The 24,342-nt window shown below is 37.1% G+C and overlaps 1 protein-coding gene across 4 annotated transcripts in view; it reads left to right on the top strand.

Annotated features, from left to right (window-relative positions):
- The window catches only part of PAN3 (poly(A) specific ribonuclease subunit PAN3), a 158,597-nt gene that overhangs the window by 35,452 nt on the left and 98,803 nt on the right, over window positions 1-24,342 (top strand). For 3 of the 4 annotated variants that reach the window (XM_030818587.1, XM_003270216.4, XM_030818589.1), the window contains exons 2-5: window positions 420-541; window positions 2,611-2,677; window positions 3,968-4,038; window positions 23,586-23,747. In XM_030818587.1, coding sequence (XP_030674447.1) covers window positions 420-541; window positions 2,611-2,677; window positions 3,968-4,038; window positions 23,586-23,747 — 422 coding nt within the window. The remainder of the gene's footprint in view (window positions 1-419; window positions 542-2,610; window positions 2,678-3,967; window positions 4,039-23,585; window positions 23,748-24,342) is intronic. The other variant, XM_030818588.1, reaches the window with a different exon arrangement.

Here is a 24,342-nt window from a genome sequence, read left to right as displayed (position 1 = left end):
GTGAGTCTACTGGTTTGTTTCAAAAGATGTGTTGTGAGAAACAGTCTTGAGAAAATTGCTTCTGTTTACCATCCAGTGATTCACAGGAGAAATTGTTGTCCTTTTACTGAGTTGAAGAAAGAAAACTTGATGAGGAAACTGGAAATGCAAGTGGTGGAAACTTAATCATATTGTGCCTGGGGGCTATTTGGTGATTCATAGAAAATAAATTATTTCTGTGGGAAATAATTAGTCAGCTTGAGCACTGTTTAACAGATTTCTGGAGCCAACCCAATTTTATTTGATCCTACCTGTTACGAACTGGTAAATAAAAATAAGTGTGACAGATTTGATACAACTTACTTAGGAAACACAGAAGTGAAATCAATGTTTCATCCTCTGAAATAATTTTAAATACTTGAATTTTCCTTCTCTTTCAGTTCCAGGAATGGATGGAGGTGCTTTAACTGATACAAGTCTCACAGATTCCTATTTTAGCACCAGCTTTATTGGAGTCAATGGATTTGGAAGCCCTGTAGACACAAAATATCCCCTGATGCAGGTATCCTTAGTATAAATTTATATTGCACTATGAAGTTTATTCTAGGGCCAGAGGACATATAGTCTTCATTTATTCCTACATTTGTTGAGTGGGAGGTGAGATTTTAGGAGGCAGTGAGATGGGTGAAATGTAGGTAAACTATCTCCCATGGGGTTGGAGTTAATGAGAGCTTTCGTAAGTGGGGGTTTGGTAGGGTTAGGGGCAAGAGTGACGGGAGTATGTAGAGGGTAGTTAGAGACTAATTTCACTTGTGTGTTTTGTATGTATGTTAGTTAAACTTGGTAGTGATAGCAATTTTAAAATTATGTTTTGAGCAGATTATACATGTATTATGAAAGTTAAGTTACAAAAGGGCCTCCCTCCTGTCACTACTCATCACTTTTCCAGTTAACCTTCCTAGAGGTAGCTACCATTACTGGTTACAAGTTTCCTGTGTGTCCTCTCAGGAATATTCTTTGGATATAGAAGCATAGTGCTAGCTTTATTTTGTTTAATTCTTAAAATGTTAAATTTAAAGTCATAGTACTTGGGGCATTTTACATTAAAAATGTCTTGGAATTTTTTTTAACCCCACTGTTCTTTTTGGCTCTTTTTTTCACCTTTATCTTATGACTGCATGCAATGCTTAGGAGATTTGTGTTTAGATTAGTTTTTGTTGATTATATTGCACAATTTTGTAGAATTTGAATAAAATTGGAAAGTATTCTAGTGTTTTTAATTGGAAAACTGCCATAATAGTAAAGGCAATGTATTGTCCTTTCTAGTTTCTGTGATGTACTACTGGATGGTTTTCTCCATTATTACAATGGGATATTTAAACACAAGAGAAATTCATCTTTACATTTCTCTCCCTCTCTCTCTCTGGAGACAGGGTCTTGCTGTGTCACCCAGGCTGAAGTGCAGTGGCGCAATCATGGCCCACTGCAGCTTCAACCTTCTAGGCACAAGCGATACTCCTCTCTTGCCTCAGCCTCCTGAGTGGATAGGACTACAGGTGTGTGCCACCATGCCTGGCTAATAATTTTAGCAGAGATGAGGTCTGTGTTGCCCAAGTGATCCTCCTGCCGTGGCCTCCCAAAGGAGGTATTACACGTTGGGATTACAGGCATGAGCCACCACTCCTGGCCTGGTGTTTATACTTCAAGTTGGACTGATTTTAAGGGTCTGTATGAAACCAATGCTTTTTTGAATTATTTTAACCTTTACTTATTTCGTGTAGATATGCACTCTAAGAGTTGTTTATAAAGAAACATGCACAGCCATATATAGAAATGGTTATGTTTTATGAACAATATAACTAGTTTAATGTATAGTTATACTTTCTTTTAACTGCCTGTGAGCCACAATTTCAGCTACTTTTTAATATATATTTTTGTATTAAAATTACCTGAGGAACTTAGCTTTTTTCTTCTCTTTTAAAATTATGCAGACATTAAATAAGAAGTTGAGTAAACAGATTCAGGACTCTAGAATTAAAGCCAGAGCTAGAAATTCCTAACTTATAATTTTTAAGGCATTGAGTTAGATGTTATATATGAGACAAGGATTTGTGGGCATGGGATGAAGGGCCTTACAGGATGGAGAGACCATACAGGCTATGGAGTGAGTCTAGAAAGCATAGAACGTGTTTAGAGAACAGAAAATACCTAATTTTGTAAGCTCTATAAGGTGTATGAATGGTAGTACAAATTGAGAAAGGGTATTAGAGCATTTACCCATTTTATTCATAGTCAACGGATACCCTCTTCAGTGGATACTGGAATTTATGTTTTAAAGACAAGGAAACTTAGTTAAGTGTTTTGCCCAGCCTAATAAGTTATGGAAGCACAATTCAAAATAGGTCTGTAGCTTTGGCTTTAGATACCTGGGTAGTGAGTAAAATTTTCATTTCATGTGGTGGTTTTTGCATAGTTGTAATCCAAGCAGTAATATTTACAGGAAGATTAGATTGTCAGTAATGTGAACAGTAGATTGGAGGGGAAGAAGCAAAGAGAGCCAGTCTTAATTGGTTGGATACTTTTATTTCTGTATTCCTCAGTGATGTTATAAATAAATATTTTGTTTTTCAGAGAATAACTAATAGTAGCAGCTCCCCAAGCCTTCTAAATGACAGTGCCAAACCATATTCAGGCCATGGTAAGACCTGATCCCTTTTGCTTGTGTGTGTCTGTGTATATATTTCTTACTCTAAAAGTAATATACAACCATTGTAGAAATTTTGAAAATTGTGAACGGGTATAAAGAAGAAAATGAAAATTATTATCTTCCCACTCAGATCTAACTATTGAGATTCAGATTCCAGGCCAGGCGTGGTGGCTCATGCCTGTAATCCCAGCACTTTGGGAGGCTCAGGTGGGACGATTGACTGAGCCCAGGAGTTTGAAACCAACTTGGGCAATATAGCAAGACTATGTCTCTATTATCAAAAAAAAGAAAAGTGTATAAGTTATATAAAAAAAATTTGTCATGCTATTTTATTAACATCTTGCTCTTTGCACTGTTAGTTATTTAATATTAAATTCATGTTAATTTTAATGAAGGTAAGTCTGAAAAACCAGGAAGAAGAAGGCAGAGAAATGAAGCAGCAGTCTATATGTACTACATTGTGAAGAGATTTAAGGTTCCTTTACGTAAGGGCATTTAATATATTTTTTAGGATTTAGCAGAACATGTAATGAGATTAATAAATAAAAAATTAAAGCTCAGAAATGAAGATAAATATTTAAGTATATCTCACGCATGCCTTTTGAGAGACTCTTCTCATTTGTAAAGTGAGAAATAATTAAGATATGTAATTTTATTTGTAACTTCTTTCTACAGAGTAGTGGAATTTTGAACCTACAAAATCTTTGGATTTCATGTTTGAAATAAACTTTGAAAAATTTATTATTTCTGTCTTTAACAACTTAATATTTTACTTTATCTTTTTAGTAATAATATCAAATATCTGGTGATAGACTTTAAAATATGGAATAGTTTGTAGAGTAAATGGTTTTAAAGCCTTGCTGATATGTTGAAATCCAAGACAGGATCTCTCAGAGTCCATGGTTGACACTGCCCCCACCACTCACCCTCCTTTTTATCCTTCCCAAGATTTGGTCTCAAGATTATAAACCTTTATTTACTTTAGGTCAACTTACTGCCTTCATAAACACACTCACAATAGTATGGTTAACAGGTTTTTTTCTCTATTTGATTTTTCTTTTGGTTCTAGTCAAATAGATCTGTCCTGAATATTTGAGCAAATTGGTTCACCAGTTGGTGTTTTATTTGCTCAGAAAATATTTGAACATAACTGTGTGTTAGGTACTAAGTTTAATTGTGTCATTTGATTTTTATTTTATAGGCATTGTCAAGTTAAACAGTTATTAGTTTTGTGGGTTACCCAAGTTTTATGTGTGGAAATTTATGTAACTTACCTTTCAGATCCTCTAACATCACCTGCTTCATCTTTGTTTAATGACTTTGGTGCCCTCAACATCTCTCAGAGACGAAAGGTAAGTGAAATTGAAACTTGAATTAAACTAAATGGAATTTAGAAGTGATGTTGGCATTGTTACCTACATAGTGTCAATGTTTTTGTAAGTGGAGGGAGAGCTTTTTATGGGCTTTAGTGTTTTTCCTGCCTTTTGTTTATCCTTTATCTTTTTGTATGTGGAAATTTATTTGATCTCTGCATGGAATAGAGATTTTGTGTGAAAGGATGAAATCCTGCTTATTTTTGTTCAGTTTATTTATCTCAATGTATTCTTAAGATAACATCTAATTTAATGTTATTGTTGCTGTTAATGTGACCCATTGTAAGCATATTAATCATGTTTAAACTTTATTTTTTGATGGCTTTATCTAAATTTCAAAAATTCTTCCCTAATTTACTCCTCATTACAAGGCAAACTTAAAATTTTCAACATTTCACAATTGGCCCAACAATTTAAAAAGTTGAAAATCTCTTCACATTAGAAATTTAATTTTATTTGGAATTTAGAGTGATAGACCATGTATGGATTTTTGAAGTATTTTATAAGGACTGATGTTGTGACAAGTTGAATAGTTTGATGCCTTTGAGTCTTAATGAGAATCTTGTTAATTCTAATAATTATCTAGTCTTTTTTGGTTAGAATCAGTAGCAGCTAAAGATGTTAAAGAGGTTGTAAATCTTGTTGGAAGTTATTATAAAGTTATAACATTGTTTCCTAAGTAGTGGAAGAAAGACCCAAAATTTAATGAGAGTAATAAATATAAAATTAACTAAAGCTCAGAAATAAAGATAAAATATTTCAATATATCTCATGAATATTAATTTTAGAATAACTGATATGAACTTAAGATACTTTTAAGAAGGATCTGATCAGCAGGTAGTATAAAATGAAATTCAAGAAGACTGGTGGTGATGGCTTCACAGTGTATAGTTATCCCCAAACTCATTAAGTCGAATACATTAAATATGTATAGTGTTTTACATGTCAACCAGACCTCAATAAAGTGGTTTAAAAAATTCAGAAAGACTGGATTTTCTCAAGAGAAAAAAAAGTTATGAGGACTGATATAAATTATATTAAAACCTCATGTACCTAATGTTATTTCCATTTTGAGACATGGATGAGAACGAGAAGGTAATTACAAAATGCTTTTTAGCAACTAGAATTGATAGACTAAAATCTGTGGGTTTAATTTAATGGATTTCCTTATAGGCTCTTATCATGGATAAATTTACTCCTGCTTTACATACTTTTCTTATAAACTGGAATAGTTGGTTTCTAAATCTGTACATTAGCAGTGTAATAATAGAGTTGGACAGAAACAGACCCAGGACAATAGACAAAGCCTAACAATGTGGAAGCAAGCAGTAAAATGCTGAAAAGCAAATACAACCTGGAAATCAAGCTATCTGGAGCTTTTTACGGGAAAACAGAAAGTCTAAATTTTCTTAGGTATTTCCCTAATGACTTTTTCTCATTTATAAAATAATCAGTTAACTTGGCTGGGCAAGGTGGCTCAGGCCTATAATGCCAACACTTTGGGAGGCCAAGGCGGGAGAATTGCATGAGCCCAGAAGTTTGAGACCAGTATGTATAACATACCAAGACCCCATCTCTCATAAAAATAAAAAAAATTAGTCAGATGTGGTGGTACACACCTGTAGTCGCAGCTGAGGTGGGAGAGTCGTTTGAGCCTGGGCGGTTGAGGCTGCAGTGACCCAAGATCATGCCACTGCACTCCAGTCTGGACAACAGAGTGAGACTCTGTCTCAGACAAAAAAAAAAAAAAAAAATCAGTTAACTAGCATTTCAGACATATGAGTAGAAAGTAAAACTAGAATGACAAATTAATATTTAAAAGTATTTCTAATATAAGCGGTTAGTGGGATGTGTCTTAAAGTAGAAATATATGATTTAGAGCTCCTGACATTTACTTTTGAGAAAATACTAAAAATTATTAGAAATTGAGAATATATAGTACCTATTCTTTTTATAATTTATTTTAATACAATAAAATGTTACTAGAAATGTTACTAGAAATTTGAAAATAATGTTACTAGAAATGTGACCTAAATATTTGGAGAGATATTAGAATATATCCAATGGAAGCAGACTAATATAGAAAAATGAGCACTCTACTGTGATGTTTGAGGCCCTGGATCTCCCATTTTGTGACCTATGGCCAACTTTCTAGGCTGTATTCATCCCATCTGTGAAATGAAGAGCATGACTTCATCATTACCATAGTTGCTGTGGTGTCTTTCATCTCTAAAACTTAATGTCTGTCTAAATTGAAAGCATCCATATGTCAGTTTCTACCTAGAAATTTGTGGTTCATGTATTCATATAGCTTGAAGGACCGTATTTTCTTGCCATTTATATTTAAAATGATGTGTAATCTAGGGACACAGAGAGTTTTTCCAGTAGTGAGCAATATAGTTAGAATCTATGTGGGTACAGGTTGCATATATTTTAAAATTGTTAATGGTTGAGTTGAGAAGATTTCAAATCTCAAAATCTCTTTATATTAGAAATACTCTTGGCATAGGAGTATGGCATATTACACATAGTGAATTAAAGGCATATGAAAAAATGTCTGTTTAACGAAGTAATTTTAGTGGAAGTAACTCAAAATTATATGAATATTATAATTCCAAATTGATCTCAGCAGGCTAGCATGATTACTTAGTGGTATTTTGTTTTACAATGATGTAGAACAAATAGTTAGACCATGCTTACCACTATTTCATAGCTAGTGAGGTAAATTATTTTCTGAAAATCTCAGTTGGGCCAGTCTCTGAACCAGATATGCTAACTTTTGCCTGTGGGATTATGTGATTTACTGGGGTCAGAATAGTCAGGTATTTTTATAGTAGGCAGTTTTACTATATGCTGTGTGGACAAATTGAAAATGAAGGACTGAATTTGTTTTTTCCCTTAAATCTAATTGGAGATGCAATACATGAACCTACAAGAGAACATTTACTCAGCAGCATATTAATTAGTGCCAATTTAAACATTTGATGATTGCTAGGTAGCAAAAAATTCTCTAGATCCTGAAGAATTTATGGAGAAAAGATGTTTTGAATTGGGTTTTTTGTGGATGAGGAATGTATAGAGGCAAAGATACCTAGGCAAAAGGTATGCTTGCTTACAGGTGATAGAGGTAGGAGCTTTAGTAAACTCTAATTCTTCTTCATTCTGAGAATCATAGATAAACCAAGAAAATATGGCTGAGGGCCCTTAGTATCTTTAGGAACTTCAAGGAAAATGTGGGATGTGAAAAATAGTACAGTCTGTTACGATGGCTCATGTCTGTAATCCCAGCACTTTGGGAGGCTGAGGCTCAAGAATCACTTGAGGTCAGGAGTTCGAGACTAGCCTGGGCAATGTAGTGAGACCTGGTCTCTACTAAAAGCCAAAAACATTAGCCAGGCGTGGTGGTGAATGCCTGTAGTTGCAGCTACTCGGGAGGATGAGAGGTGGGAGGATGACTTGAGCCCAGGAGGTGGAGGCTGCAGTGAGCCGTGATCACTCTAATGCACTGTGTGACAGAGCAAAACCCTGTCTCAAAAAAAAAAAAAAAAGCCCAAAACAAAACAAAGTACAGAAGGGTCACAGCCTTATATCTGGGCTGTATAATTGTTGTTAACTATGTGAGAAACTTCCTGAAGAGTTGTGTGGTGAGAATGTACCCCTTAGGGCAGTACTACTCATAATGTGTCATGGGACCAGTGCTAGTCTCTGAATTGTCTGTTAGGAGATAAACACTGAAAATAAATGTCTAGAGACTTCTATAACAATTTGATAATACTGTGACATTCAAATATGGAATCATTTTTCTAGTAATTTATCTTTATTTTACAAAATTGTAGGACCATGATTTATAGGAGATTTTTTAAAAAGTAATCTTTTTTGATGTTTGAGAAGCACTGATTTTCTTTTATTTGTCACATTAGGAATGCCTAATTTTATAGAGAGAAAAAGTAACCATTATTTGAGGTTTGTTAAAAGTAGGAGTTAATATACAAGAGATTATTACATGAGTAAACCTTAATAGCAAGATAGATAAAATTAAATTTGACCACTGTTATGAAAAGTAGTTTTGAGAGTCACTGTGAATCACAAATGTGATCTAGACAAGCATTAAAATTTCCAATGAGAAATTATTTGGGAACAAAATATCTTTACAACAGAGTTAGATATTGGAATACAGATATTCATAAATGAAGTGATTCAGTGCTATGATATCTTGCTGATGATTCTTGCTAAGATAGAAGTTTTTATGTAGGGCAACCATGTATGATTGAGGCAAATCCTAAGCAAAATGAGAAATCTTTCAAATTGGTGTCTAGCATGCTTGGCTTTCTCCTTTTATATCTTTCTGGGCTATTGCCCTCCTTCACCCTTTTTTATTCACCTAGTCACATTTTTATTCAGCTTCCCCCTACTTCTTCCATTTATTAAAGCAAAAAAGGGTCGGATACCCGTCGTTTATATTTCTTTGGTTTACTTTAGTATGTTTCAGTCAATATGTGGTTTTACGTAGATATTTGTATTATATTTTTCATACTGAGATAACAGATTTTAACTTCTGTACATTTTTTTAAGTTTTAATAACAAGTTAAATTCTTTGGGGTTAGGAGGCAAAGATTTCCGAAGTATCATGTTTATTTCTTCTGTTCTTGCTCTTAAAGCTTTTTGTTAGGACTAGGGAAGTGGGACCGAAGGGAGCTGGCTGGTTCATCTGCTGATAGCTTATTTTTGAGGAGATATGGTTGCTAGAGGTACAGTTCTGGATTATTCTGCTTGAGAGAAAAATTCACCAGCAGTACTTTTCTCTGCTTTCTTCTTTGTTTGAACCTAGCTTGGGTCTCCCTTTTGCACTGTTGTTTATCTTAAGAGCACCCATCTCTCTCTGTTACAAAACTTACTGATGATAAATATTTTATGTTTTCTGATTAACTTGACATTGAAAAGTTTTCTTATAGCATTTCTATTCTAAAGTCTTTAAAAAATGATTTTTACATTATTTCTATTCTAGGCAAGAAAATGTGGAATAATAAAAACTAGAGCATATTTACTGTAGAGTTCTTTTATGGAGAAAGATAAAGTAAATTTGGAGAAATTAATCTGATATAGCATAGACAATTTGGAATGTAAATCTTAATGCTTCTGATGGTTAGGCTAGGCCTTTTTTGCGTATTGAATCAAGTATTGATGTCAGAAAAAATAAAGAAAAGGAGAAAATGGAGAAGACATTGAAAAATAACTAAATTTTAAAGGAGATTGTAATCTAAATTTAATCTATAAAACTATTGTTTTTAGGTTCTTTATGTATGTTCTCAAAGAAATAATGTTTTACTTGGTATTTAGATTTCTAATAAGCCACATCATTGTCTTTTACCCATTGAGTATTGTTCAGTAATGTTTCTGGAAAATTGTGGCGAGAATTCCAAATTAATGCCCTCAGAACTGTTATGCTCTGAAATCACTAAACATTCATTCACCTCTGCTTGTCAAGATGGAGGAGGGAATGTGTGCCATCTCAGCCTAAGCCAAGTTTAGGAGAGCTTTTAGGCTTAGAGATATGTTTTCCTATGGAAACTGACACAGTTATTGGAGTCCAAGTTCGGGGTATGGGGAAGGCACCCATGTGTGGTTCCTGTTTATAGCTTGCTCAGAGCCTCTTGGAGAATTTTAATTTCTCAAAGAACAAACAGCAGGAATGATAGTAACACGTCAGTATTGGATAGTGGTTAAGGCTTTAGGGTTTAGAGTTAGATGCGAGGCAGTCAGGATTGAATTATGTTGCTTCACTGATTATCTTTGTGTCTTCAACTTAGTAAACCTTTTTGTTTCTTCATTTGCAAAATGAGAATGTGGTACCTAGTAAGTAAGGTTGTTTTGAGGACTAAATGGGACATGTTGCCTGGCACAGAAGTGGTGACTATTACTGGTAGTAGGTAATAAATGGTGTTGGTCGAATTTCGAACTTTGTTGTTAATTGTTAACTGTTGTTAAATAAGTATCTCTGGCTACTCATTCTGGATCAGGCTGTACTAAAATTGTCCTCTGGAAACGTGGTTCTGTGGCTGCTCTGAGGATGTCTACCTTTTCTTTGAGATGTTCAGGCCTCCTCCTCCCCCAGTATTAATTTTTTGCCTTCTTCCTCACAGAAACTTCTTCCCATTAGCTTCTCAAACATGTCTTCCAGATTATGTGAAAATCCATTGGGGGTTTCTTGCAGTGTAATTGCAGATAGATAGAAACTTGATTTTATTTATATGAATGATGATTTTCCGTATTTGTTCCAGATAATATGGTAAACCTAAATAATTATTTTATAAATTAAATGTTTTATATTTTATCATATCATTTAGTTACGTCAGCAGTTCTTTGGGAGAGATTATTTTTTCTGTTTTGGGAAATGGAAGTTTGAGAGATCAAGTAATTTGCATAGAATAATATAAATTACATAGGGCAATACGAGAAGGGTAAGTTGACTGAGTTTACTCTAGGGTGAAAAATAGGCTACTGGTAATGTGGAGAGGAGGAGATAAAACATCGTTTAACCTTATGCCTGCTTCTTTTTCCACTTAAGTGATTTTTTTTCAGTGCAAATTTCTGTCAAAATGGTTTCTGGGGCAAGAATAGACAATTGAATTTTTTATAATTGACAGACAACTTTTCAGAAATGTAGCACAAATTATATTCCAACTAATAGGGGCTGGTTTTTCTACAGTCTTGAAAACACTGGGCTATAAAAATCTTTAATATTTTTGTAATTTCACAGGCAAAAAACTTCATTAAAATGTGATGGTGTTGTAGACTCTTTTATGTTTATTGGTCATTAGTGTAATTTTATGTCCTTTGCTCATTTCCTATTGGGCAATTTTTTAAATTCATTGTAAGAGCTCTTTGTACATTAGAGATGTAAATCTCTTCTATCAGATGTTACATTCTCCCTCCATTTTGTTGTTGGTCTTGAATTTCATAAGTAATTTATGCTGTCAGTTTTGAAATGTCATGCTTACTCTGTTTCTCTCATACTATGTTTAAAATAGCCAAATATTAAGCCAATTTTTGTTAAAATAACATGGAAATCTCTGATCTAATGAGTTAGTAATTCGAATATAAAGGGCCGTCATTGTTTTTATATAATTAATTTGAATACAGTGTGATTTTTGTTGTGAATGATCTCTAGTAATCAGTTTCCCTTAGTAAATGGCTGTGTGTTCTCTCTTTTCTCTGCTTTTTAACTGGTAGGCTTGAATGTTCTTCCTGTTGGTTATCTCCGGTCAGTCTATTCTTTTCTTAAAATATACAAGTAACATTAGTTGAAACTTGCTAAAAATATGATAGTTCTTATAGAGAAAGACTTTGAGGGTTGACTTTCCTTTCCTGCTAAGTAAAGAGTATTCGTGGTTGAGTTTCCAGGATTGGGTTGAGATAAAGATGTACTTTGGAAAGAACAGATTAAATTTTGTTTTAACAAGTGTGAGGTTCAACCATGTACTTCCTGTACTTTATTTTGACTGGCACTTTGTGTGCAGCGACCATTTGTTTTTGTTGAATCGAGAAAACTTCTTCCAAATTCATGATTGTAGGAGAATTTTGTTCTGTCGATTGATTTTTAAAAAGAGCTCTCATGAGTTTGTTTTGGAAGCCTTTTTTTAAAAGGTGTGTGTGGTAGTATGGTGTTTGATGCTTTATCATATTTAAACGTGAACTGAAATTTTTGTATGCCTTTTATATACAGTTTGTAATACTGTTGGCTGTACTCATCATCTAATTTTATAGCTTTGAAGATTTTGAGTTCTTATATACAGTAATGGTAGTTTAAGTAAAACCATGGTGCATTTATCACTTGAACCTACAAACTAGTAGATCATTCTAAGGTTAGCTGGTTGGCTTCTTTACACTCTGGTCATTCTATTTGCAGAGTGTAATAGCTGATATTTAGGGGCCTAGCATTATTGATAGCTCATCCCTGTTTTCCTAGGAGGTAGGTGTGGGGAATGAATTAGTAAAGGTGAACTTAAAATTCTCATCCACGGCTGGGCGCGGTGGCTCGCGCTTATAATCCCGGCACTTTGGAAGGCCGAGGTGGGTGGATCACGAGGTCAGGAGATCGAGACCACGGTGAAACCCTGTCGCTACTAAAAATACAAAAAAATTAGCCGGGCGTGGTGGCGGGCGCCTGTAGTCAGTCCCAGCTACTTGGAGAGGCTGAGGCAGGAGAATGGCGTGAACCCAGGAGGTGGAGCTTGCAGTGAGCAGAGATTGAGCCACTGCACTCCAGCCTGGGCGACAGAGCGAGACTGTGTCTCAAAAAAAAAAAAAAAAATTCTCATCCACAAACATGCTAGCCTAAGCTCCCAATTAAACGTAACCAAAATCATGTGTTTTCCCCAACTCTGTTTTATTCCCAAGATTTGTTGTCCTTGTATTTTGAAAATGGGGAAGGAGAACTTTTAAATTCTAGTTATTTGAATGAAGTCTTTATCTGTTCTCATTGATTCCATCCATGCTAATTAAATACAAAAAGATTTCTTCATTTGGGTATTTGTATTTGGTTATCTTAGGTTTAGCTAGAATGACATTAAGATTGTAATGTGTTAAGGAGTATTACAGAATGTGGAATTGATTTCTTTGAGTTGGATATGAGATGTTATAGTTAAGAGTACAAGTGTTGGAACCCGACCTTATGTTAATTTTAAGATAATAGGCAAGTTATTTTAACCTCCTCTCAGACTTACTTTTATCATCTGTAAAGTTGGTATAAAATAGGCACTATGTCTCAGAATTATGTGAATTAAATACATTAATGGATATAGTGTTTATAATGCCTTGTACTTGTCAAATGGTAGTTATTGTTATAGTCTTATGATCTGCAATTTAAAAGTTTGTTTAATTATGTACAAGACTACTTTTCATTATTTACCATCTTTGTTTAAATTCCATTATAATAAAACTCATTTCTGAAAAAGTATACACATGCAAGTTAAATAAAATGGAAACCTTTTGCTAAGAAGCCAGTAGACATTCTGGCAGCTACATAGTGACAGCTACGTGGGAGACTGAGGTGGGAGGTTTGAGTTCAGGGGCTTGAAGCTGCAATGAGCTGTGATTGGGCCACTGTGTTCCAGCCTGGGCAACAGAACAAGACTGTTAATATAATGAATGCATTTGGTAAGGGACTGAAATTGATAGAAAATTTTGATGTTCATTACAATTGATAGATTATCATGGAAATAACTTTCTTGTTTAAAAAAATGAAACTGGCCTGGCATGGTGGCTCATGACTATAATAGCACCACTTTCGGAAGATGAGGCAGGAGGATTGCTTGAGACTAGCCTGGGCAACATGGTAAGACCCGTCTTTAAAAAGAAAAAGCCCTCGCAAGGTGACTCACGCCTTTAATTCCAGCACTAATTCAGGAGGCTGAGGTGGGTGGATAACTCGAGTCCGGGAGTTTGAGACCAGCCTGGGCAACATGGCGAAACACTGTCTCTACAAAAAATACAAAAATGAACTTGACTTGGTGGTGCACACCTGTAGTCCCAGTTACTTGGGAGACTGAGGTGGGAGTATCACCTAAGCCCAGGAGGTTGAGGCTGCAGCGAGCCATGTTTGCACCACTTCACTCCAGCCTGGGAAACAGAGCAAGACCCTGTCTCAAAAAAATACCACAATTTTTTTCACTCAAAATATTTTAATAACTTTGGCATGCTATTTTATTTCTTTATATCTGGTACATATTGTGGTTCCAGTCTAAAGCACAAGGGTGTAAGAAGTTGCAGTTGGTGTTCCAGTTCTTTAGAAATTGAATGTGCCCTTGCCTAGCAAGATCTTCCAACTGATTTTATTTTTGGTAGCATAAAATCCCTTTGTAACACTGAGATTTTAAGAACATAAGTAAAGACTGCTTTGTAGACTTCCTTAAATTACTATGTAGATAATATTTGTCCCCCCAATGACCTGACTCATAGCAGAAGCTACAAATATGTGTATATGTGTTTATACATGTAAATTATGTTCTGCTGTGTTTGATATAATTTATTTTTCTCATTTTTTACTTATTTTTGTTTTTTGAGGGGCAGTGTCTTGCCCTGTTGCCCAGGCTGGTTCAAACTCTGACTTCAAGTGATCCTCCTGTCTCATCTACCCAACTTAGCTGGGATTACAGGCACATACCACCATGCCCAGCTAATTTTTTAAATTCTTGTGGAGACTGGGTCTCACTCTGTTGCCCAGGCTCTGGTGTTGAACTCCTGTGTCAGCCTCCCAAAGTGCTGAGATTACAGGCATGAGCCACCTCACCTGGCCCAGTGAATGATTTAAATGACACTTTAAAATGATCTGTTTTATTAATCAGAACATCTTTACAAACTTGAAAAATAGTAGTATACAAATGTGAAATATCTCTTTTCAGACACTGCTTAAACGAATATATGAATTTATTATCTTTTACAGCATCAACTCAGCAGCCTATCTCCTGATACTCCTAAGGGTCTTAGGTACATCGATTGAGAAACCTCTGGCCTAGGATTTATTATATATTTATTTCAAAATAAGCCTGCATTTTTTTTTTTTTTTTTACAACCTCCTCTGCCTCCTAATGAGCTTCTTTCTGTTCATTAAATATCTTGATACTTTAGCATATCTGCAATTATAAGAATTAAATATCAAATTATACCATTAATGATTAGTAAGGTTAATCACTTGAGGCCAGGTGTTTGAGACCAGCCTAGGCAATAATAGCAAGACCTGGTCTCCACAAAAAATTTTAAAAAGTTAATGGAGCATGGTGGTGTGCACCCATAGTGCCAGCTATGTGGGAGACTGAGGTGGGAGGATCGTTTGAGCTCAGGGGTTTGAAGCTGCAATTAGCTATGGTTGGGCCACTACACTCCAGCCTGGGCAACAGAAGAAGACTATCTAGAAAAAAAAAGAAAAAGAAAAAAATTACATTGTTTCAGAGTGTAAATAGTGAAATGATTATACAATGATTATGTTTTTGATGTTTAAAGGAGGTTCTTATAATTCACGGCATTGGAAACTTTTTGTCCTGAAGCAACAATTAGTTTTCTCTAGTTTACTATTAATGAGTAGACCATGATATGTAATAATATGTGACTGATAATGTGAGGCATTTTGGAGATGGTGCTGTTTTGCAATTACCAAAAGAGTTATGCTCTGAAAATTGGTCTGTTACTTGGTAGCTTTTAACTACATTTTTTATACAAGTGCTGATATTTATAGATTGTTCTTTTAGCTGCACTCTGAACTTTTTGGGAGAAGAGAATAGATCTTCTTGATCATTTTATTTTTAAGAATGATAGAGAGGTTTATACTGAAATGTTGAGTAAATGAAGGAATGAAAAAATATACACGTGTGTCCTAAAATTACCTTCTGTTCTTTCCTTTGACGTAGTGAGTCTAGAGGCTTACCTCCCTTGTAATGAGAGTGGACTTCTCTTAGTCCTAAACCACTGGAACTGGCTTTTGTGAAATGGGGCAAAGGTTTTTGGAAAAGCTAGGGCTTTGAGGGCTAGAAGTAGTGATCTTAAAAGCTCTCAGTGTTAGCCGGGTGTGGTGGCTCACGCCTGTAATCCCAGCACTTTGGGAGGCCAAGCCGGGTGGATCATGAAGTCAGGAGTTCAAGACCAGCCTGACCAACATGGTGAAACCCCATCTCTACTAAAAATACAAAAATTAGCCAGATGTGGTGGTGGGCACCTGTAATCCCAGCTACTTGGGAGGCTGAGCCAGGAGAATGGCTTGAACTGAGGATGCAGAGGTTGCAGTGAGCCGAGATCATGCCACTGCACTCCAGCCTGGGGCAACAGAGTGAGACCCTGTCTCAAAAAAAAAAAAAAAAGCTCTCAGTGTTGAGGTCAAGCTCCAAAGGGGCAAGGAGCTACAAGGACTTGAGATGCTGAATTTTTAAACTCCTACCCCTTTTCATTTTGAGGAGTGACTCCAATTTCTGTTTGTACCACTAGTTATTCTCCAGATCTCTCTGATGTTATTGAGAACTTCAGTACTCAAAGTGCGATCACCAGATCAGGGGCATCTATGGTCTTGGGAGCGTCTTTAGAAACACAGATTCTTAGGCCTCGCTCTAAGGCCTACCGAATCAGAATCTTTTATTTTAGCAAGATCCGTGGAAGATTTCTATGTTCACTATTGTTAGAGAAGTGCTACTCTAGAATATATTTTCAAACCTTTTCTTTAAACTTCTATTCAAGCCTTGAGCTTTTTTGTTTGTTTTGATATTTTACTTTTGAGATAGAGTCTTGCTGTTATCACCCAGGCTAGAGTCCAATGGCACAATCTCAAGTCACTGCAAACTCTGCCTCCCGGGTTCAAGTGATTCCCCTGCCTCAGCCTCCAGAGTAGCTGGAATTACAGGTGCGTACCACCACGCCTGGCCAATGTTTGTATTTTTTAGTAAAGACTAGGTTTCACCATGTTGGCCAGGCTAGTCTGGAACTCCTGACCTCAGGTGATCCGCCCGCGTCGGCCTCCCAAAGTGCTGGGATTACAGACGTGAGCCACCTCACCTGGCCAATTTGTTTGTTTTTTGAGATAGAGCCTCACTCTGTTGCCAGGTTAGAGTGCAGTGGCACAGTCATAGCCCACTGCAGCTTTGAATTCCTGGGTTAAAGTGATCCTCTCACTTCAGCCTCCTTAATAGCTGAAATTACAGGCACACCACCACACCGGGCTTATTAAAAAAATTTTTTGGCGGGGGTGGGGGTCGAGATGGTGGGGGTTCTCACTATGTTGCTCAGGTTGGTCCTTGAACTCCTAGCCTCAAGCAGTCCTCCTGCCTTGGCCTTCCAGAGTGCTAGGATTACAGGTGTGAGCTGCTGTGCCTGGCCTCTGCTGGATGTTTTACCACGGGAAAAGGGGTGTATTAGTCCATTTTGACACTGCCATAAAGAAATACCCGAGACTGGGTAATTTATAAAGGTAAGAGGTTTAATTGACTCACAGTTCCACATGGCTGAGAGGCCTCAGGAAACTTACAATCATGGTAAGTGATAAAACCATCAGATCTCGTGAGAATTCACTCACTATCACGAGACTAGCATGGGGGAAACCACTCCCATGATTCAGTCACTCCCTTAACACATGGGCATTATTAATATAATTTGAGATGAGATTTGGGTGGGGACACAGAGCCAAACTATATCAAGGGGATTGGGAATTTTGTTATATGATGTTAACTTAGACATGTGGAGCAGAAAAGCTGGTTATCAACGGGACATGGCATTTTCAAATGCTTTTATTTCATAATAACCAGCAAGATGGGACTGGTCAGGCTATCAAGAATAGAGGATCAATAAGGGAATTTACCTTTTTTGGGGGACCACTGTGTTCTTAAGGTTGGTCTAGGTAAGGATTTCTAGAAGCTCGGAAGGAAAGAGGAGTTGGTGCTTTTGTTTGCTCTGAAGGGAGGGGCTTGGATCTTAAAGAACTGAAAAAACTTTAGTAAATAAACATTTCCCATAAAATTCTGTTTGCCCTGTTTATTTTCTGATTTTCTCTTTAACCTCTTCCTTTCCCTTAGCACCTGCTTCCAGTTAATCACCAATAGTTGTTTTTAACCTACCAGATGTCTCCACAAGTAAGCCTTCACTAGTTCTCTATTTCTGTTATTATTGCCTCAAGTTCATATCCTCCTTTCTCCACTGATGATTCGTAGCCAGGGCAGTTGTGTCTTTTTACCCCCAGAGAACATTTGGTAATATCTGGAGACATTTTTGGTTGTTACAACTGGGTAGTTGGTGCTTAGTGGTATTTAGTGGGAGGATAGAGATGCTGCTAAACATCCTACAATGCACAAGACAGCCCCCCACAAGAAAGAATCATCCAAAGTCAGTAGTACTGAAGTTGAGAAACCCTAACCTAGACTACTGCCAGAGTCCACTAATTTGTCGACCTATTTCCACTTTTACTCCCTCTTCCCCAATTCTTCCTCCACACTGCCACAGACCTTCCTTTCTAAAATATAAATATGATTTTGCCATTTCTTCTTTGCCCATGGAATGATCCTTAGATTCCTTAGCTTAGGAAACAATATGTTTTTATTTATTTATTTATTTTAATTTTTTTTTGAGACATGAGACATGTCACTGCAGCCTTGACCTCCTGGGCTCAAGCGATGCTCCCACCTCAGCCTCCAGAGTAGGTGGGACTATAGGCATGGGCCACCATACCTTGCTCCTTTTTTCATTTTTTGTAGAGATGGCAGCCCACCGTGTTGCCCAGGCTGATCTTGAACTCGACTCAAACAGTGCTCCCATCTCTGCCTCCTAAAGTGCTGGGATTACAGGCATGAGCCACTGTGCTTGGCACTAAAACAATACTTTTTTTTTTTTTTTTTTTTGAGACAGAGTCTCACTCTGTCACCCAGGCTGGAGTGCAGTGGCACCATCTCAGCTCACTGCAGCCTCTGCCTCCTGGGTTCAAGAGATTCTCCTGCCTCAGCCTCCTGAGTAGCTGGGATTACAGGCATGTGCCACCACACCCGGCTAATTTTTGTATTTTTAGTAGAGACAGGGTTTCACCATGTTGGCTAGGCTGGTCTCGAATTTCTGACCTCGTGATCCATTCGCCTCAGCCTCCCAAAGTGCTGGGATTACAGGCGTGAGCCACCGTGCCTGGCCAATACTTTTTTTAAATTGCATTCAAGCTTCATTTTTTGTTTTCAAACTTGATCTTCTGCTAATGGTGAACTGCATACTTGTGGTTTCCTCTAAACACCATCATGTCTGTATAGTTTTCCCCTAACCTATACTACATACTTCCATCTCTCATATTTTCCTATCTAAGCACATTTATTCTTCCTTCAGAACTTTACTCAGGCATTCACTTTCTCTGTGAAGCCACCTTTGTTTCTGCTCTATTCATACATAATTACTTCTGCATTGTTATATCACAGTGGGTTAGGGTTTGTTTACATTTCTGTTAACCTCCTAGCCTTTAATCTGTCTTTGATAAGCTGTGTGTTGTGTTCCAAATACTTAGAACAGTTCCTGATACAAAGTAGGTTCTCAGATATCTAGTTGAAAGTACATTTTTTCTTCAGGGATTAATTAGTAATTTGGAAATTAGCTTATAGATGAGATATTGTTATAATTTACATTCTATGCAATGAAACTTTTTATGTAATCTTTTGCCTCACCATGTTTTACATTGCTACCATCTCTTTTCAGATGTTATTTTGTATTCTGTTGCTTATAATGGTACGTTAAATAGTATTGATACCTTAGGGCAGGAGTGTCCAATTTTTTGGCTTCCTTGGGCCACATTGGAAGAATTGTCTTGGGTCACACATAAGATACACCAACACTAATGATAGCTGATGAGCTTTAAAAAAATGGCAAAATAATCTCATAGTGTTTTAAGAAAGTTTACAAATTCTTGTTGGGCCGCATTCAGAGTCATCCTGGGCCTCTGGTTGGACAAGCTTTCTTCAGGATATTTTCATTTAGTTACACAGAGAATTTACTTTCGGATTAGAGTTTAATCTCTGTTAGGCTAGTTAAGTGTTTTGGGGCATGGAGTGGAAGGAGAGGAGTGATGAATTCCCTTTTTGAAATGAAGAAACGTAATTATTTAATGAGTGCAGTTAAAGAGGGAGGATGATATGTTGGATGTATTTAAAACCATTTTTGGGGACGGGCACATGGTTCACACCTGTAATCCCAGGACTTTGGGGGGCCAAGGCAGGCGGATCATTGGAGCCCAGGAGTTTGAGACCAGCTTGGGCAACATAGAGAGACCCCCATCTCTACAAAAAGTACAGAAATTAACCGGGGTAGTGGTACACATCTGTAGTCCCAGCTCCTACGGAGGCTGAGGTGGGAGGATCTCTTGAGCCTGGGAGACAGAGGTTGCAGTGAGCTGAGATTGCACCACTGCTCTCCAGCCTGGGAGCGAGACCCTGACTTAAAAAAAAAAAAAAACCCCAAGAAACAAAAACTAACCAAAGAACAACAACCTTTTTTTTCAATGTTGTTTACTGTACTACTGCATAGAAAGTGAATTGTATTGACTGTGATAACTCTGTCAAAAGTACATCTGAGGCCCGGTGTGGTGGCTCATGCCTGTAATCCCAGCACTTTGGGAGGCCGAGGCAGGTGGATCACCTGAGGTCAGGAGTTTGAGACCAGCCTGGCCAACATGATGAAACCCCGTCTCTAATAAAAATAGAGAAACTAGCCAGGTGTGGTGGCAGGCGTCTGTAATCCCAGCTACTCGGGAGACTGAGGCAGGAGAATCACCTGAACTAGGGAGGCGGAGGTTGCAGTGAGCTGAGATTACATCACTGCGCTCCAGCCTGGGCGATGGAGTCTCAAAAAAAAATAAAAAGAGACACTGTCTCAAAAAAAAAAAAAAAAAAAAAAAGTACATCTGAATTTGTGAAGGATCTGAATTACAGAAGACCTTTTAAAACAATTTTCATGCATTCAGATATAGGACCTGGAATTTAGGTGTCCATGTATAAATCATTTGACAACCTGAGATTTTGATTAAGTAAACGTTCCTTGATATGTTGAACTTTCCTGACAGAACAGGGTTAATTTTAGCTCAGAAATTTTCTTAAATATACATATGTGTGTGTGTGTGTGTCTGTGTGTGTGTATATATATACGTGTGTGTATATGTATGTGTGTGTGTATATACATGTGTATATATATACGTGTGTGTATATATACGTGTGTATATATATACGTGTATGTATATATACGTGTGTATATATATACGTGTGTATATATACACGTGTATATATATACATATGTGTGTGTGTGTATATATATACACACACACACATATTTATTTTTTTATTTTTATTTTATTTTTTTTTTGTAGAGACAGAGTCTTGCTTTGTCATCCAGGCTGGAGTGCAGTGGCGTGATCTCGGCTCACTGCAACCTCTGCCTCCCGGGTTCAAGCAGTTCTGCCTCAGCCTCCCAAGTAGCTGGGACTACAGATGCACACTGCTACACACGGCTAATTTCTTTTGTATTTTAGTAGAGACGGTGTTTCACCCTGTTGCCCAGTCTGGTCTTGAACTCCTGAGCTCAGGCAATCCGCCCATCTCCACCTCCCAATGTGCTAGGATTACAAGCATGAGCCACCGTTCCCAGCCAAATATAAATGTTAAATTAGTGAGTGTCTAATTAGGGTTATATTACTGTATGTCAGAGCCTTGTAGTTTTCTATTTGAACACAAAAATGTACAATTTAATTCTTATACTCTTTCTAAGGAATTAAGTTACTAGAAATAACTTGCTTTAAAATTCTTTCACTTGTAACGTGGTTCCATGGCATGAATCACTAAGGGTACATACTTATTCATGAAAGTTCCCTCTGTGGCTTTTCTGAGGTATGATAGCTAATTAAAAAAATGTTCCCTATGCTATAGACAGAGAGAGTAACTAGATTGGTTCAAGATTGCATAAAGGTGGAAATATGTTAGTCTCATGAAACTGTTCGCTAGGCTGACGTGATGGCTCATGCCTGTCAATCCCAGCACTTTGGGAGGTGGTGGATGGCTTGAGTCCAGGAGTTCCAAACCAGCCTGGGCGACATAGTGAAACCCCATCTCTACTAAAAATACAAAAATTAGCCTGGCGTGGTGGCGCATGCCTGTAGTCCCAGCTACTTGGGAGGCTGAGGTGGGAGGGTCGTTTGAGCCCCCTGAAGCAGAGGTTGCCACTGAGCTGTGATTGCACCACTGCATTCCAGCCTGGGCGACAGAATGAGACACTGCCTCAAAAAGAAAAAAGAAACAAAACTCTGTCCACTGCCATAATTATTGAGTATGTAGGCAATCTAGTTACCTTTCTCAATGCAAGTTTAGTTATTTTTGTCCTTTTTTGTTGTTGTTTGTTGTTTGTTTGTTTTTAAATTTGAGATGGAGTCTCAGTCTGTGGCCCAGGCTGGAGTGCAGTGGCATGATCTCGGCTCACTGCAACCTTTGCCTTCCAGGTTCAAGCGATTTTTCTGCCTCAGTCTCCTGAGTAGCTGGGATTACAGACATACGCCACCACGCTTGGCTAATTTTTGTACTTTTAATAGAGATGGGGTTTCACTATGTTGGCTAGGGCTGGTCTTGAACTCCTGACCTCAAGTGACCCACCACCTCGGCTTCCCAAAGTGCTGGGATTAAGGCATGAGCCACTGCGCTCGGCCTTGTCCTCTTTAAATCAAAGACAATATAGCAGATGCACACTTGTGGAATGGAGAATCTAATTTGCATGGAATAATTTACATAGGCATTATTTGCAAGATTTTGAAATTTGGAAATTATGTCTTTTTCAAATTGGTTCTCTTTATACTAGAAAGCATTACTAATATATTTGACTGGCTATGGGTTTGTTTTTTTTTTTTTTTTTAAATAGAGACAGGGTCTTGCAATGTTGCCCAGGCTGTTCTGGAGCTCCTGGGCTCAAGTGATCCTCCTGCATCAACCTCCGAAGTGCTGGGATTACAGGCATGAGCCACCATGCCTGGCCAGCATCTTTTTTTGAAGAAACTTAATTTTAACTCTTTGTTTTAGCAGTCTTATACCTCATGACAGAACAATGAGTAAGCTTATATTTTCTTATTTCAGAGTTTAAATTAGTTACCTTCCTAAGCATGAATTAGTATTTTCTGAAGGGAAAAAATATTTACAAATTTTCCTTAAGATGCAGTCTAGTGCAAATTTGCTGTAATTAAGAGAAGTGAGATAGTGGAAACAATCACTAATTTTCCTGAATAAAAGTCCTGCTAACCACTATTAAGATAGCTTATTAATTTTCTTATAATGTTAGGCAAATAATTTATGATTTTATTGAATAATTTATTCCTTATCAATCTGTTCATATTATTGAGATTTAAAAGACCAATTTGTGTTACTGTTTTTTTGTTGTTGTTTTTTAGTCTGAGTTTTTTTTGTCATTGAATACTTCAGGTTGAATGCCTATTTAAGACAGTGACTTGTACTCAAGTCTAATGTGCATAGAATTAAAATTTTTTAAAAATCAATTTATTAGGAATCAACTGCTTTTTTAAAAGTGGGTTAGTTCTCAGTAGGAAATAAAGTAACAAGATGGGGAACTGAAAAAGTTGTAGTTTAGCAAACTTTAAAAAAAAAAAAAAATCTGTATTCTGTGTCCTTGAAACCATTTCTTCATATTGCAGTGAGAATAGGTGACAGTAGAAAAAATTTTGCAAAGCATTTTTCTTTGCTGATAAGTTAAATTTCTATTCATTAAGTAAAGTCGTATAAAATCAGATTAAATGTATTTTTCTAAAAACATCTGTTGCTTTATATGATATTCTTTAGCCCATTAGGACTGTGGGTTATTTTGGAGGTATGGGTTTGGTGCAGGGGTGGGAGGTGGTGGGTGGTGGTAAGGATATTAGAAAGAGTGTTTTAGAAACTTGTTTCCTATCCCACCGTTCCCAGTATCCTCTATATGTTAGTTATGTTAGTTTAGATTAGTGTGGGGGATGTTAGGAGTGGCCTGGTTTCTTTCCTTCTTTTTCCTAGACAAGGAAGTATCGCCTGGGGATGCTGGAGGAGAGGCTAGTTCCGATGGGATCAAAGGCACGAAAAGCAAAGAACCCTATTGGCTGCCTTGCTGACAGGTGTAAATCAGGAGTACCCATCAATATGGTTTGGTGGAACAGAGTCACAGAAAACAATTTACAGGTAAAAATAATTTTTATTAGACATTTCTTGAAAATGAATGTCTTGGCTGCTTTCTGTGTCTGTTTGGGGTGGTGGGTGTGAAAGGATTGGATGACTTAGCTGATATACTTAGGTAATTTAAAAAATTTTTAATCAGAGTAAAGTTAGTGACCCCTTAACCAACTAAATGATTTTTTTCTTGGTGGCTTTTTGAGCTTTTCCTCTTTGTAGAATATTTTACTTTTGTTTGTTTGTTTGTTTTTTGTTTTTTCAGACAGAGTCTCACTCTGTCCCCCAGGCTGGAGTGCAGTGGCGCCATCTCACCTCACTGTAACCTCCACCTCCAAGATTCAAGATACCATGCCGAGATTGCGCCACTGCACTCCAGCCTGGGCGACAGAGCGAGACTCCGTCTCAAAAAAAAAAAAAAAAAAAGATACCATGCCTCATCCTCTCAAGTAGCTGGGACTACAGGTGCACACCACCACGCCTGGCTAATTTTTTGTATTTTTAGTAGAGATGGGGTCTTGCCATGTTGGCCAGGCTGCTCTCGAACTCCTACTTCGGGTGATCTCTGCCTTGGCCTCCCAAAATGCTGGGATTACAGGCATGAGCT

The sequence above is a fragment of the Nomascus leucogenys genome, chromosome 9 (assembly GCF_006542625.1).
Source record: "Nomascus leucogenys isolate Asia chromosome 9, Asia_NLE_v1, whole genome shotgun sequence".
Lineage (NCBI taxonomy): Eukaryota > Metazoa > Chordata > Mammalia > Primates > Hylobatidae > Nomascus > Nomascus leucogenys.
This window is presented reverse-complemented; position numbering and strand designations above follow the sequence as displayed.